The sequence below is a fragment of the Cucumis melo genome, chromosome 7, assembly GCF_025177605.1.
Source record: "Cucumis melo cultivar AY chromosome 7, USDA_Cmelo_AY_1.0, whole genome shotgun sequence".
Lineage (NCBI taxonomy): Eukaryota > Viridiplantae > Streptophyta > Magnoliopsida > Cucurbitales > Cucurbitaceae > Cucumis > Cucumis melo.
The window spans coordinates 11,763,354-11,779,023 of record NC_066863.1 but is presented as its reverse complement, the minus strand read 5'-3'; the positions used below and the strand labels follow the sequence as shown (position 1 = coordinate 11,779,023).

The window sequence follows — 15,670 nt, the reverse complement described above, 5'->3', positions numbered from 1 at the left end:
TTTTATCTCCTTCCCATCCAATCAACTTTTCTCTTCCTCAAAAATTAATTATCTTTTCACAAATAATTATATGTTTACCCACAAATATAACTATTTTCCTTTTTCCCTCCCAATACTTATAATTAACGGATTTTTTAAAAAAATATATAACAAACCAGTAAAATATTTACACCGTATAGAATAATTCTAAAAAAAAAAAAAAAAACCCATAGACCTACAATGGAAAATATAAAAAATGTCCCAACTAATGCGCGAGATTAATCAGCCACACACGTGCGTATAATCGTCTTCTAAACGATCATGATACACGATCGTGTAGGCAGTATCAACACGATCGTGTAGTTCTTTTTAATAATGGAAAAATATCTTCAAATCTAAACAATCATGTTGACTATGCTTAATGATTGTGTTGCTACGGTAAGCGATCGTTTGGATTATATCCACACGATCGTGTAATTCTTTTTGAAACGATGAAAAAGAACTTCAAATCTAAACGATCATATTGATCATGTTAAACAATCGTTTAGATGATATCCGCACAATCACGTAGTTCTTTTTAAACGAAGAGAAAATGACTTCAAATCTAAAATGATCGCGTTGACCATAGTAAACGATCGTGTTGACAATGGTAAACAATTGTTTAGATCATGTCACAGTGATATTTAAACGATCTTGATATTCTTGAATATGATGAATATGAAGTAGCTTCAAAGAACTTTGCCGAAAAGCGTGAAGATAAAATATGAGATTTAAACAGAATAATCAATCGTTTTAAAAGAATAAATCGACCACAAATTCAAGGACGTATCTAGAAATTATGAAAATATTTACCGGTCTCATAGGCTTTTTGCATATTGTTATATGGACCATAAAAATTGTATAGTTTGTTACATTTATGAAAAATTCCCTCAAAATTACTCTAATTTTGTTACTTATAAATGATTTTGAACTAACCTAAATTATTTGTGTAACGACCCAACTCCTTATACTGAATCGAAGTCATTACTAAATATAGAACAAGTGGTTTAAGTCATGAAATTTATTAAAGACGCATAAGGTTTAAGAAATTTTATTTATGAAAATTTAAACAAGGTAGTTATGCAAAAAATGTAATGCATTTTAAAATCCTACTCGGGCCCTGTCTACATAAAAAGATGCTAAGTAAGGAAAAGTACTCAAACTCAAACACGAAAGTCTAAAATAAGGATAAGCGGAAGCAGTAGTCCCTATGGCCCTCCACGGTCACTTCGGGTCGCTCGCCAGCTTGCCCTTGCCCTTGCCTCGTCCTCTACCTGAAAACATAAAATGAAGAGGGTGAGTATAAAATACTCAGTAAGGGACCCACTACTAGTCCCACTAGGTGCCCGTTAACTTCCTGTCAGAGTCCTGTAACTGGTACCCAATCTCTGGCACGTTCCCGAACACGTGCAACGTGCGCTCCCGTAGGAACGTATCTCTGGTCTTCGGAGCCCCGGGGGACACCTAGGACAGTCGGGATGCGAGGACCCCGTCGAGTCACTCGAGTCATATCTATATTCATGCTAGACTGGCGTCCCGTCGGACCACACAGTCCTCAATAGGTGGTGATCCCGAAGGACACCCATGCAGGTACGACTCTAACAGATTAAGCTAACAGGTACCCTAATTGCAGTATACATACACATGGCATCAGCATATAACATATCACATAAATCATCTCTGCCCTCTCCGTCTCGGCATTCGTCGTATAGCTATAACAGCTCTCGCCACACATAACAGGCTATAGTATAACCATACCGTCATTTACATCATACTAACATTGATTTCAGGCATCGTACCGTCTAATCCTCAACATGCAAAATTGGAGTATACATCATCTCATATTTCTAAGCATGGAACTAGTAGTAGAATCTCTTACCTGGAGATTTACTTGTCGAGTCCTGACCGCGATGCAGTACGCTTTCCAAGCGACGAGGTCCTAACTGTTTAATATGCCAAAATTCGTAATTAGGTCGCCAACGACTAACGGTTCAAGACTCATTTGAAATAACTTACCCTAGAAGGAGGTTGCAGTGCTCGAGCCCCTACTGAAGAAATCCCGCGCTGCCGCAATTACTTGGTCCAAGACGTCCCTTAAGGAAAATAACTTAATTTAGTCCCAAATTAATTTAATTAACGTCCGAAGCATGGAGTCTTACTGGAAAATGCCACAATAATTAATTAAATTACCAAAATTTAGGTGGATGGAGCCAAATTAGTCTTGGCGGCTCGGCTGGAAGAGGACAGGGATCGGCTCGGCTTGGCGCAGGCGCGGCTCGGCTCGGGCGTGCGAGAGACGGCTGCTCCGACGGACGCTCGGCTGCTGGATCGGCTTGGGCGATTCTTCCGACGCGGCTGGAAGCTCGGCGACGGCTCGGTTTCGGCTGTAGGCTCGGCTGCGCTGCTGAACAGAGAGGTGAGATGCTTGGCGGCTCGGGTTCGCGGCGGCGGCGGCTAGGGTTTCAATAAAAAATTTCCTTTTTTCTTTTTCTTTTCCCCTCTTTCTTTCTTTGATTTTTTTTTCTTTCTCTTCCTCTTTACGCACGAGTCCCAAGGCCTTTTTATAAAAAAAATGACTCTTTTCTTTCCTTTTAAAAGCCCAAAACAACCCCTCCTCTCTCTCCCCAAATCTCACCAAAAATAACCAACTTTAGTTTAATAAGGTTTCCCTAATTATTTCCAATAAAAAAAATAACATAATAAAATAAAAGTAATACTTATTATCCTGAACAAATATGGATTCCCAACCTTAATTACTCGAGAAAATCAGAATGGTAAGGTTCTTCCAATAAATTTAAGAAAAATTCCCATAGCCACACTTAATATTGATGACAATGGCCAAAACAAAAAGAAATATCGAATTTGTTGGGCGTTACAATCTTCCCTCCTAACAAAAACTTTCGTCCTCGAAAGTTCTAATCCTCGAACAGCTCGGGGTACTGGGCTCTCATGTCCTCTTCTTTCTCCCACGTGGCCTCTTCCACTCCATGGTTCTGCCAAAGGATTTTGACCAGTGGAATTTCTCGACTGCAAAGCTTCTTGACCTCCCTCGCCAGGACCTCGACAGGCTGCTCCTCGTAGCTCAAGTTCTCGCTAATCTGTAGTGGCTCGAAGTCCACCACATGTGTTGGGTCTGCGACATATTTCCTCAGCATGGAGATATGGAATACGTCATGCACTGCCGCAAAGGATGGGGGTAGCGCCAAGCGATAAGCCACGGGGCCAATCCGCTCCAGTATCTCGAACGGCCCTATGAAGCGTGGACTCAGCTTCCCCTTCTTCGCGAACCTCAGAACACCCTTCATGGGTGCTACCTTCAGAAAGACCATATCTCCCACTTCAAACTCGAGGTCCTTACGTCGTACATCAGCATAACTCTTCTGTCTGCTCTGTGCTGTCAGCATACGAGCTCGGATCTTCTGTATGGCTGCGTTGGTAGTCTGCACTAACTCGGGGCCTAGCATCCTCTGCTCTCCAACCTCGCCCCAGCAGACAGGGGATCTACAGCACTTGCCATACAGAGCCTCGAACGGTGCCATACCGATAGTAGCCTGGTAGCTGTTGTTATTGGCAAACTCCATCAGATGCAGATGGGAGTCCCAACTTCCTGAAAACTCTAGTACGCAGGCTCGCAGCATGTCTTCCAAAATCTGGTTCAATCTCTCTGTCTGACCATCGGTCTGAGGGTGGAATGCTGTGCTGAAGTCCAACCTCGTACCTAAAGCAAGTTGAAGTCCTTTCCAGAACTTCGATGTGAAGCGAGCGTCTCTGTCTGAAATGATGGATACGGGTACTCCATGTAGTCTCACAATCTCTGTCATATATAACTGCCCCCACTTACTGGCAGTGTAAGTGGATTTCCCTGGCACGAAATGGGCCGACTTTGTGAGTCTGTCGACCACAACCCAGATCACCGTGTAGCCCTTTAGGGTCTTGGGCAGTCCCGTAATAAAATCCATTGACACACTCTCCCACTTCCACCCTGGCACACTCAAGGGTTGCAACAACCCTGCTGGATGCTGCCTAGGTGCCTTCACCTGCTGGCACACCAAACACCTACTGACAAAGTCTGCCACTTCCCTCTTCATGCCCCTCCACCAATAGACATTCCTTAAGTCCTGGTACATCTTCGTACTCCCAGGGTGCATGGTAAACGGAGAACTGTGAGCCTCAGTCAAAAGCTCCGTCTTAACTGCGGTGTCTTCCGGCACACTGGAGTCTCTCAAACATAAGGCCATCGTCAGCGGATATGGAGAAGTCTTCGCCTTGCCCTGTCTCCACCATACGACGTTTCTCTGCCAAGTAAGGATCATTCAGCTGAGCAGCGATGATCTTTTGCCTCAAGGTTGGCTGAACCGACAACTGAGCCAACTGTGCGGTAACCTCACCTACTGAGACTGCAATCTCGGCTTTCTCAAAATCCCTGAGTAAGGGGGTCTGCTTGGTGATTAGCGCTGCTGAATGTGCAACCTTCCTACTCAGCGCGTCAGCCACTACATTTGCTTTACCTGGGTGGTACAGGATCTCGCAGTCGTAGTCTTTCACCAACTCGAGCCACCTCCTCTGCCTCATGTTCAACTCCTTCTGGGTGAAGAAGTACTTCAGGCTCTTATGGTCGGTGTAAATCTGAATCTTCTCACCGTACAGATAGTGCCTCCATATCTTCAGTGCAAAGACTACAGCTGCCAACTCCAAGTCGTGGGTAGGGTAGATCTGCTCATGAATCTTCAACTGGCGGGAGGCATAAGCAACTACCTTACCTTGCTGCATCAGGACACAGCCCAGTCCCTTCTTGGAGGCATCACTATAGATCACAAAGTTTCCCGAACCATCGGGCACTGTCAGGATTGGTGCAGTCACTAGCTTCTGTTTGAGCTCCTGAAAGCTACGCTCGCATGCTGGGCTCCAGACAAAAGGGGTTCCCTTCCTGGTCAACTGGGTCAACGGGCTGGCTATACGTGAGAAGTCTTCCACGAACCTCCTGTAGTAACCTGCCAAGCCCAGAAAACTTCGAATTTCACTAACCGTGGACGGTCGAGTCCAGTTGGTCACCGCTTCAATCTTTGCGGGATCTACTGAAACTCCCTCACTAGAAACCACGTGGCCAAGAAACGTCACCTTCCTTAACCAGAATTCACACTTGGAGAACTTGGCATACAACTTGTTGGCCCGAAGGGTCTCCAAAACCTGGTGTAAGTGCTCCTCGTGCTCCGCCTCAGTTTTCGAGTAAATGAGGATGTCGTCAATGAAGACTATGACGAACGAGTCTAGAAAGTCCTTAAACACCCTGTTCATCAAATCCATGAATACTGCAGGAGCGTTAGTCAAGCCGAAAGACATCACAACGAATTCGTAATGTCCGTACCTCGATCGAAAGGCCGTCTTGGGAATGTCACCATCCCTAATCCTCAACTGGTGATAGCCTGATCGCAGGTCAATCTTGGAAAAGACAGTGGCTCCCTGCAACTGATCGAACAGATCATCAATCCTGGGCAAGGGGTAGCGGTTTTTGACCGTCACCTTGTTCAGCTCTCGGTAGTCAATACAAAGGCGCATCGACCCATCCTTCTTCTTCACGAACAATACTGGGGCTCCCCAAGGCGACACACTGGGCCGGATGAAGCCTTTGTCCAGCAACTCCTGTAACTGGACCTTCAACTCCTTTAGCTCGGCTGGAGCCATTCTGTAAGGGGCCCTCGAGACAGGGGCAGTGCCCGGCTCTAACTCGATGGCGAAGTCTACTTCTCTGGGAGGCGGAAGTCCTGGGAGTTCGTCTGGGAAAACGTCGGGGTACTCCCTCACCACTGGTTCAGACGATAGGGAAACTTCTGGCTCTCTAATATCCACTACGCTTGCCAAGATGCCCCAAGTTCCCTGGCTGAGTAGTTTACTAGCCTTCATGGCTGAGATGACCTTGGGTATACATACCATGCCTGCCCCCCTGAACTTGAAGCTAGCCTCGGAGGGAGGGTTAAAGACAACTTCCTTGCCAAAACAGTCTATATTTGCATGGTTGGCTGACAGCCAATCCATGCCTAGTATCACATCAAAATCCTGCATGTCTAACACTAGCAAGGTCACGTCTAACATACGATTCGCTATCTCTACCCGACATGCCTTTATTTGTTCTTTGGACAACAGAACCTCCCCAGATGGAGTAGAAACCGACAAAACACTACCCAAGGGTTCTACCTCCAAACCCACATGCTGAACGAAAACGGAGGATATAAATGAGTGGGATGACCCAGAGTCAAATAGAACAAAAGCATAATGCCCCAAAATTGGGAGCGTACCTGTCACCACTGTGCCAGCTCGCTCGGCCTCCTGCCGGGTAGTGGCGAAAACTCTCCCCTGCTGGGCCGCAGAAGGCTGGGGCGGTGTCGTCTCAAAGGGTTTCCGAGGACACACATCAGCAGTGTGCCCCGGCTGTCTACATCTGAAGCAGACTCCACTTCCAGCTAAGCAACGACCTCCGTGGACTCTCCCGCAGGTAGTACAAGCGGGTAGCTCTCTCAGAGTCCTCCCGGCTGCTGCAAGCTCCCATCGGTGTCTCTGGAAGACACCTCCTGACCTCAGTGTTCGCTGCGGTGCTACGTCAGGCTGCGTCTCAACCTTTCTCTTCTGTCCCAAGGCTGACCCTCTGCCGGCAGCCTTAAACGAATCGGCTCTCTCAGGCAGGCTCAAATCCAGTGCTATACGTAGTGCATCAGCATGCGTGGCTGGCCGGAGAGCTCTGACAATGCCCTGAAGGTCTAGCCTGAGTCCTCTAACGAATTTCTCCGTCCTGGCAGCCTCATCCCTTACCATATCGGGAGCAAAGCGGGACAGCATATCGAACTCGGCGTCGTACTGCTCCACCGTCATGTCGCCTTGCTCCAAGTTTAGGAACTCTTGCAGCTTGGCGTGCTTCACATTGGCAGAGAAGAACTTAGCATAGAAGTTCTCCTTGAACTGCTCCCAAGTTATCTTGCTGACATCGCCCCCCAGCATTCTCTCAGCGGTCTCCCACCAGGCGGTGCCCCTGTCCTCCAAGAAGAAGACTGCACACTGCACCTTCTGGTCTTCTGGGCACTTCATGTACCGGAAAATAGTCTCTATGGACGTTAACCACATTTGGGCCTTTGTGGGGTTGTCCAAGGATCCGTCAAAGGTCTTAGGATTATACTTCCTAAAGTCCCGTAAGTGTTTCGCCTCGGCCGACAGTTGAACTGGTACTGGTGGAGCTTCCTCAGGGGCTGGAGGAGCGACGGCCTGGGCCTGAACAGGGGCGGCCTGGTTCTGCTGGGCGGCAAGGAAAGGCGCCAAAGCAGCTTGCAGCATGTCCTGATAACGCTGCTCCATCGCGGCGAGATCCGCCTGGGTGACCGGTGCGTTTGGGTCGACTGCCGGTGCAGCAGGGGGCGCCTCCAGCTGGCCACGCCCGGCTCCTCTGCCTCCCCTACCACCTCCTCGGCGTGCACCTCTACGTGGCGGCATTCTCCCTAAAATTCACCAACAAAACTTTTCACCACAAGAACTGAACACCCTATCTCTAGGTCTTAGACTATTCAGGCAAAATCGTAATCTTAACATTAGCAAGGCTTTAGACATACCTGGCGAGTGCCGAAGGACCGTATAGCCATAGGGTGAAGTAAAACCAAAACAAAATGACTTACATCGTAGGTCAGTCTACAGAACCTAAAACACTGTGCTCTGATACCAACTGTAACGACCCAACTCCTTATACTGAATCGAAGTCATTACTAAATATAGAACAAGTGGTTTAAGTCATGAAATTTATTAAAGACGCATAAGGTTTAAGAAATTTTATTTATGAAAATTTAAACAAGGTAGTTATGCAAAAAATGTAATGCATTTTAAAATCCTACTCGGGCCCTGTCTACATAAAAAGATGCTAAGTAAGGAAAAGTACTCAAACTCAAACACGAAAGTCTAAAATAAGGATAAGCGGAAGCAGTAGTCCCTATGGCCCTCCACGGTCACTTCGGGTCGCTCGCCAGCTTGCCCTTGCCCTTGCCTCGTCCTCTACCTGAAAACATAAAATGAAGAGGGTGAGTATAAAATACTCAGTAAGGGACCCACTACTAGTCCCACTAGGTGCCCGTTAACTTCCTGTCAGAGTCCTGTAACTGGTACCCAATCTCTGGCACGTTCCCGAACACGTGCAACGTGCGCTCCCGTAGGAACGTATCTCTGGTCTTCGGAGCCCCGGGGGACACCTAGGACAGTCGGGATGCGAGGACCCCGTCGAGTCACTCGAGTCATATCTATATTCATGCTAGACTGGCGTCCCGTCGGACCACACAGTCCTCAATAGGTGGTGATCCCGAAGGACACCCATGCAGGTACGACTCTAACAGATTAAGCTAACAGGTACCCTAATTGCAGTATACATACACATGGCATCAGCATATAACATATCACATAAATCATCTCTGCCCTCTCCGTCTCGGCATTCGTCGTATAGCTATAACAGCTCTCGCCACACATAACAGGCTATAGTATAACCATACCGTCATTTACATCATACTAACATTGATTTCAGGCATCGTACCGTCTAATCCTCAACATGCAAAATTGGAGTATACATCATCTCATATTTCTAAGCATGGAACTAGTAGTAGAATCTCTTACCTGGAGATTTACTTGTCGAGTCCTGACCGCGATGCAGTACGCTTTCCAAGCGACGAGGTCCTAACTGTTTAATATGCCAAAATTCGTAATTAGGTCGCCAACGACTAACGGTTCAAGACTCATTTGAAATAACTTACCCTAGAAGGAGGTTGCAGTGCTCGAGCCCCTACTGAAGAAATCCCGCGCTGCCGCAATTACTTGGTCCAAGACGTCCCTTAAGGAAAATAACTTAATTTAGTCCCAAATTAATTTAATTAACGTCCGAAGCATGGAGTCTTACTGGAAAATGCCACAATAATTAATTAAATTACCAAAATTTAGGTGGATGGAGCCAAATTAGTCTTGGCGGCTCGGCTGGAAGAGGACAGGGATCGGCTCGGCTTGGCGCAGGCGCGGCTCGGCTCGGTACAGGATTTTACACGTGCGGCTCGGCTTGCAACAGGACTTTACGCGTGCGGCTCGGCTTCGCAAAAGCGCGCGGCGCGGCTTCACACGCGGACGCGGCTCACACGCGGATGCACGCGGGCGCGGGTCGGGTTCCGGAAGATGGCGCGCGCCGGTTCGGGTCGCGGAGCGGGTTTTCGGACGGATCTTTACGCGCGGGGCGTCGGCTTCCGGATTTCGGGTGGCGCGGCGGCTGCTGGTGGTCCGGCTACCGCGGCTTCGCTCGGCGACGGCTGCAGACGAGCGTTTCGGCTGCGCTGCGTCGAATCGAAGCGGCGCGACTCGGCTGGCTGTCGGGTTGGCTGCGGACGCGCGAAGGTGGCTTCGACTCGGCTTCGGGCGTGCGAGAGACGGCTGCTCCGACGGACGCTCGGCTGCTGGATCGGCTTGGGCGATTCTTCCGACGCGGCTGGAAGCTCGGCGACGGCTCGGTTTCGGCTGTAGGCTCGGCTGCGCTGCTGAACAGAGAGGGGAGATGCTTGGCGGCTCGGGTTCGCGGCGGCGGCGGCGGCGGCTAGGGTTTCAATAAAAAATTTCCTTTTTTCTTTTTCTTTTCCCCTCTTTCTTTCTTTGATTTTTTTTTTCTTTCTCTTCCTCTTTACGCACGAGCCCCAAGGCCTTTTTATAAAAAAAAATGACTCTTTTCTTTCCTTTTAAAAGCCCAAAACAACCCCTCCTCTCTCTCCCCAAATCTCACCAAAAATAACCAACTTTAGTTTAATAAGGTTTCCCTAATTATTTCCAATAAAAAAAATAACATAATAAAATAAAAGTAATACTTATTATCCTGAACAAATATGGATTCCCAACCTTAATTACTCGAGAAAATCAGAATGGTAAGGTTCTTCCAATAAATTTAAGAAAAATTCTCATAGCCACACTTAATATTGATGACAATGGCCAAAACAAAAAGAAATATCGAATTTGTTGGGCGTTACAATTTGCTAACATTTTATTTTTCAAAAGAGTAACATCCAATCTACATGTTCTTGAAAAAGGAGTTCTAAGAATCTGTTCCTTTTGTTGTTGAAATGTAAATAAGAAAATGTTTCCAACAAAAGAAAACTAAATGTTATGCAATAAAATAGAAGGTGCTCACCGTGAACATTGAGAAAGAAATATCACTTAATATTTTTTGGCTATCACAACTCTGGTACAAACTAGAACCTGATCACCATATCTTATTGTTTCTACAGCTTATAACAAACAGTAGATTGAAAAAAAAAAATACATCCAAAATCCAAAAAACTCATCAAGTTATTAAAGCTCGAACACCTATCGTTGCACAATTAAACGATTACGCTTTGCCATTGGGCAACTTCGCTGGAGCTCCAGCTGGGTTAAGGTCATCCCAAGCTTCAATCCAAGTCACCATGGCATCTGCCAGCTTGTCAAAGTAAGGGTCTACTTTGCTAAGCTTGTCCTTCACTTGCTTTGCCAGCTCAATGTAGCACTTTTGGACAGTGGTGCAATCTTTTGGAAGAACAACTTGTTGGAAGAATGGGATGATGTCTTCCTGCCAGAAAATCCCTTTGTACTCCTTCCTCAGGTTCACAAATGGGTTGCTTGCTTTGCTATGGTAGATGTAGGGCAGTCCTGTCTTCACTCCTAGCCCCAGATGGTCACATATAACCTATATGTGTGTTTACGCAAACCATTTATCATTCACATATATCGGATAATGAATTCAGAACTAAAACTATGATCAGAGAAAAACTTGTGTAAGCAAGATTTACATGTTTGTGATCAATCTAACATTTGGATGCACAGTAGTTGTTCTAATAGCATGCTCTTCAGAGTTTTTACATATCCAAAAAGAATTCAGTATTAAAGATATGATTCAGGAGGATCATCATATACAACGAAGTTCTACATGTATATGAACAATCTATTATTTCAGAACTGGTTAGTTTTTCTTAGTTCATTAAAAAAGCAGAAGGGCACACCTTGACGCACCAGCCTGCCCACATATCGTCGTATCGACCGATTGGCTGGCCATCACCCATGAGTCCAAAGTACATTGCAGGGCCGATGAGATCTCGGTCAAATGCCAAATTCATACCGCACATGGGAAACAAAGTGCCTTTTGGGATAGTCAGAACAGCATCCACAAACCTTTTTCAGACAAGGAAACTCATTAGACAACAAATTTGACTAAAACATCCATCCAATTAGAGCAGGCTTTCGTAATTGCTCCATACCTTGTGTTCCTTTCCAGAGGCTTAACAAGCTGAGTTGGTGCATCGTAATCAGGGATATTAAGCCAGAGGCCATGAGAAACAGCGGTGGGAACACCCTCGCGCAGACTGAAGGGATATCCACGCACAAAGTCGGCACCGTCACGGTAGGGATCGTAAAGGGTGTTGAAGAAGAAGGGGGTTGAGGGGCAGAGGAGGTTTTTGATGTGCTGCCCAAGAGCATTGATGGGTTTCCCAGATGGATCACTTGCAACCTAAAAGCATCAAATTTTGAAACAAATGAACTTCAGAACCAACAAAAACACTGAAGTATCAATGAACATTCAAAAGTAAAAAGATTATAAAGAGCCACATGAGCGAGACATTTTGACAAGCAGATGGCAGACAGACATTGAAAATTGAAAATTGAAAAGGAAGAAAAAAGAGGGAGAGAACTCACAAAGCAATCATCATCAATGGTGAAGATATACTTCTTTTTAGAGACCATATAGCCAAAGCATCGACAGGCAGAGTCCTTAAAGGAAATGCAATTAGCTCTAGGACCCAGAATGCGATTAATGTCATTGCGATTATAGAGCTCATAATCGAAACCTTCGGGGACTTTGATGGTCTTGGAAGGGTCCCCATCTTGGACAATGATGAGATGGTAGGGCTGAAAGAAGGGCCTCCACATCTCGAGGAAGTCAAGATTTCTGATGGTGGGGATGACGATGTCGAGCTCATCTTTGAGCATGGAAGTTGCAGAGGAGGCGGATTCAGCCATTGGGGAGAGGATTGAATAGAAATGTAGAAATTGGAAGATCAGATGGGGATGTGAAGGAAAAGGGAATTGAGTATGGAATTATATAAATGGGAGTGAAGAAGGAGAGAATGTGAGAGGGCGTAGAGTTAGGCAGAAGCGAGTGGTTTAAAGACGCCATTAAAGTAGAGAGACAGAGAGAGGTGTCTGAATTTCAAAGCTAACCGATAATTGAGAATTGAGAATTGAGAATTGAGAATTGTTCAGTGGTCAAACTCCCCGACTTCACCGGATCCATTTATGAGCTTCTAAATATTTATTTATTATAACATTCAAATCTAACCCTTTTTTTTTCTTTTATATTTTAATTCAATTGGAATTGGATCCATTACAATTTTCATTCTTTTACTTTTTAGAACCTCATTTTGCTTTAATTAGACAAAAGAAGTTTCTAAATTTTAATGGGTTTTTTCTTCGTTTCTTTGGTATTTTTACAACTGGTTTCTTGCAAATTTTAAATTTGTGCTGACAAGAGAAATAGCAAAATAAAAGATCCACTTTGCATAAATGATAAATTTATTTTTAAATTGATAAAATAGCAAAATATAAAAATCTAAAAAAAAAACTACAGGTTCAATGTCTTAAATGCCCCTACCTAAGTAACAAACTTAAATCCTAAATACAATTGTTTAATAAACTCAAAAGACCCTATAATTAAATAAAACTCCCAATACACAACTAGCACCTATCACCATCAAAGCTCCACATAATTTCTGCAACCGTTTCATATCTTTTTCAAATTGTGCACGTTCAAGCATTCAAACGTTCAGACAGAAATGATTGAAGCTAGCTTCCAGTTTCGTCCCCTTCAAACCCTTCAAAGTTTTCATACATTTGACGCAAATTAAGGGATTTTCTTCATGTCAGCTCCTCCGACCGGAGACTCATGTGTCAAACAACTCACTGCAAAGCCCAAGAAGAACCAGGATTGAAAAATAGAACACCCACGACGAAACTCATTGTGAAACCCATCGCAAAACCTACGACCAACGTTGGACGGTGTCAAACGCTTCTCGAAAAATCCTGTCGTCGCTTACGTCAAAACTATGATGTGTTCCTCTTCGTCGGTTGCACTTTTCTCCTCTCTTGTTTGCAAAAAAAAAAAAATCTCCCTCTAATGTTTGTCTCTTGGCATCGGTTGCCCCCTCTCTCCCAATCTCCTTTTTTTTTTCAAATAAAACCTAAAAGAAGAAGATTCAAATAATTGCAAAAATGTCATTGAGTCATAATTAAAATTCTAAAATGTAAATTCAAATTATTATTAAAAATATATATTGTGTATTATTTAATAATTTGTTTAAAATATATAAAAAAAAAAACTAAAAATCTTGTATTTATATTTGGCATTATTTTAGAGGAGGATCTAAAAATTAAATTCAAATTGTTATTAAAAATATTTTTTGTGTATTATTTAATAAATTGTTTAAAATATAACAAGACTGAAAATCTTGTATATATATTTTCTGTTAATACAGGGGAGGTTGTTGCAATCTTGTCTAGCAACAAAATAGCATATTTAGTTAAGATTACCAAATTTGATGTTGTTTGCAAAATACACTATCTTCATGCTATTTCCAATATCTTGTCTCATTTTCTTAAACTATTCAAATCCATTGATGAATTATCCTATACTCAGGGGAACGATACTATATCTTGAGACTATTTTTTTTTTTATACCTTTTTACATGTGTCACAAATCTGTTGTTTTTAACATCATTCATACTCGACATATATCACGTTTGGAAAATCTTAATTCTATTGATTATTATAAAGTTCGTTTAGTTAAACAACTGTTGTTATGATTCAATGGTACTATTTAGAAAATCGTTCTTATTCTTAGTTTTGTAATAAATCTTTCTTAATGTTAAGTTTTTTGGATTTGGAAAGCATATGATTATATGAGCAAATAAATATTAATATTTGAATATGTGATCATGATATAGAACGATTAATAGTTTATCACATTATTTAAAATTAAAGTATAGATTACAATGTAATTATGTCAGCAACGTATGCTATACGTTCTGTGTGGATCTAATATGAAAAGAATAATATTGTCATGTATTATGTAAAAATACAGTGTAACTCTATAGAAAATCAACGCAATCAAACCTGACTAATTTAACCAATAAATCGATTTTGTTAAATTAAACAAAAAAAAACAATAAAACAAATTGAACAAATTAAATATATTCAAATTTATACTTCCCTTATATTTTCAAAAACAATATTTTCAAGTAGGCTAATGAAATATTTTTTTTACTAACCATAAAAATATTTTTAAGGAGCTCAATAAAATATTTTGGATTAAATCGAATTTATTAATTTGTTGTTAATAAATAAATAAATTTGAAGATTATCAAAATAAAATAAAACTAATAAATTTGAATTTTTATTTTTAGCATTTAAATCATCCAATCAAATCATTATTTGTAGTATCATTTTAGGAATAATGTATAAAATTTGAATTCAAAATAATAATTATGTATTATTTATGAAATTTTTGTTAAATCAGCAGAATTTGGGAGATGAAGATGCTGTAAATGAAATTTGTTATCTTTAGCATTATTTTAGGGATAATAATCTAACTCAACTTAAGTTTGGTATCTTTAGCATAGTTTTAGGGATTCAAACTAATAATTTAAAATTAAGATGTAAAATTTAGATTTAAAATTAAGATATAAAATTTGAATTAAAATTAACAATTTTAGGGTGAGATATATATTTCTAAACTCAAAATGTTAATAAATATCAAATAAGGGTCTTTTCAAAAATATAAAAAAGCGGCAAAATATTTACACTCTATAGAACAATTCCAAAAATGAAAAAAGCCTAGAAGCCCACCGTGTAAAATACCAAAAATGCCCCGTCAACCATGCCGTCAATAACGAACGCATAATATATTTGCGATTTATATGCGATCGTTTAGATATGGTTCAATATATACACGATCGTTTAGATATGGTTCAATATATACGCGATCGTTTAGATATGGCTATAATTTATACGTGATCGTTTAGATATGTTTCAATATATACACGATCGTTTATATATGGAAGGCGATCGTTTAGATAGGGTTATAATTTATACGTGATCGTTTAGATATGACTACAATTTATACGCGATCGTTTAGATATGGCTACAATTTATCTTTTCAATTACATCGTTTAATTTTGTTACACGATCGTTTAGATTTGGGACCCAAATCTAGATGATTTTTTTTAATTTGGTACACGATTTTTTTAATTCTTTTGGTACACGATTATTTAGATTTATTTACACGACCGTTTACTTTTTTTACACGATCGTTTATATTTGTCTACTCCAATCCAAATGATTTTTTTTCAAGATTTTTTATACACGATCTTTATTTTTTTTACACGATTGTTTACATTTGGCTACTCCAATCTAAATGATTTTTTTTCAAGATTCTTTATACAAATCTTTTATTTTTTTTACAGGATCATTTACATTTGGCTACTCTAATCTAAATGGTATTTTTCAAAGATTCTTTATATACAATCTTTTAGATTTTGCTATTTTATTGTACACAGTCTTATATACAGTCGTTTAGATT

At 42.0% G+C, this 15,670-nt stretch overlaps 1 protein-coding gene across 1 annotated transcript; it reads right to left on the bottom strand.

The window, feature by feature from the left end:
• Nucleotides 1–10,203: 10,203 nt before the first annotated feature.
• LOC103502420 (probable UDP-arabinopyranose mutase 2) lies at nucleotides 10,204–12,305 on the bottom strand. The gene is made up of 4 exons (XM_008466356.3): nucleotides 11,734–12,305; nucleotides 11,298–11,548; nucleotides 11,043–11,211; nucleotides 10,204–10,729 (listed from the first exon to the last, which is right to left on the bottom strand). The coding sequence occupies exons 1-4, from the start codon at nucleotides 12,055–12,057 to the stop codon at nucleotides 10,394–10,396; spliced, it is 1,080 nt and encodes a 359-aa protein (XP_008464578.1). The 5' UTR covers nucleotides 12,058–12,305; the 3' UTR covers nucleotides 10,204–10,393.
• Between the last annotated feature and the right edge of the window lie 3,365 nt (nucleotides 12,306–15,670).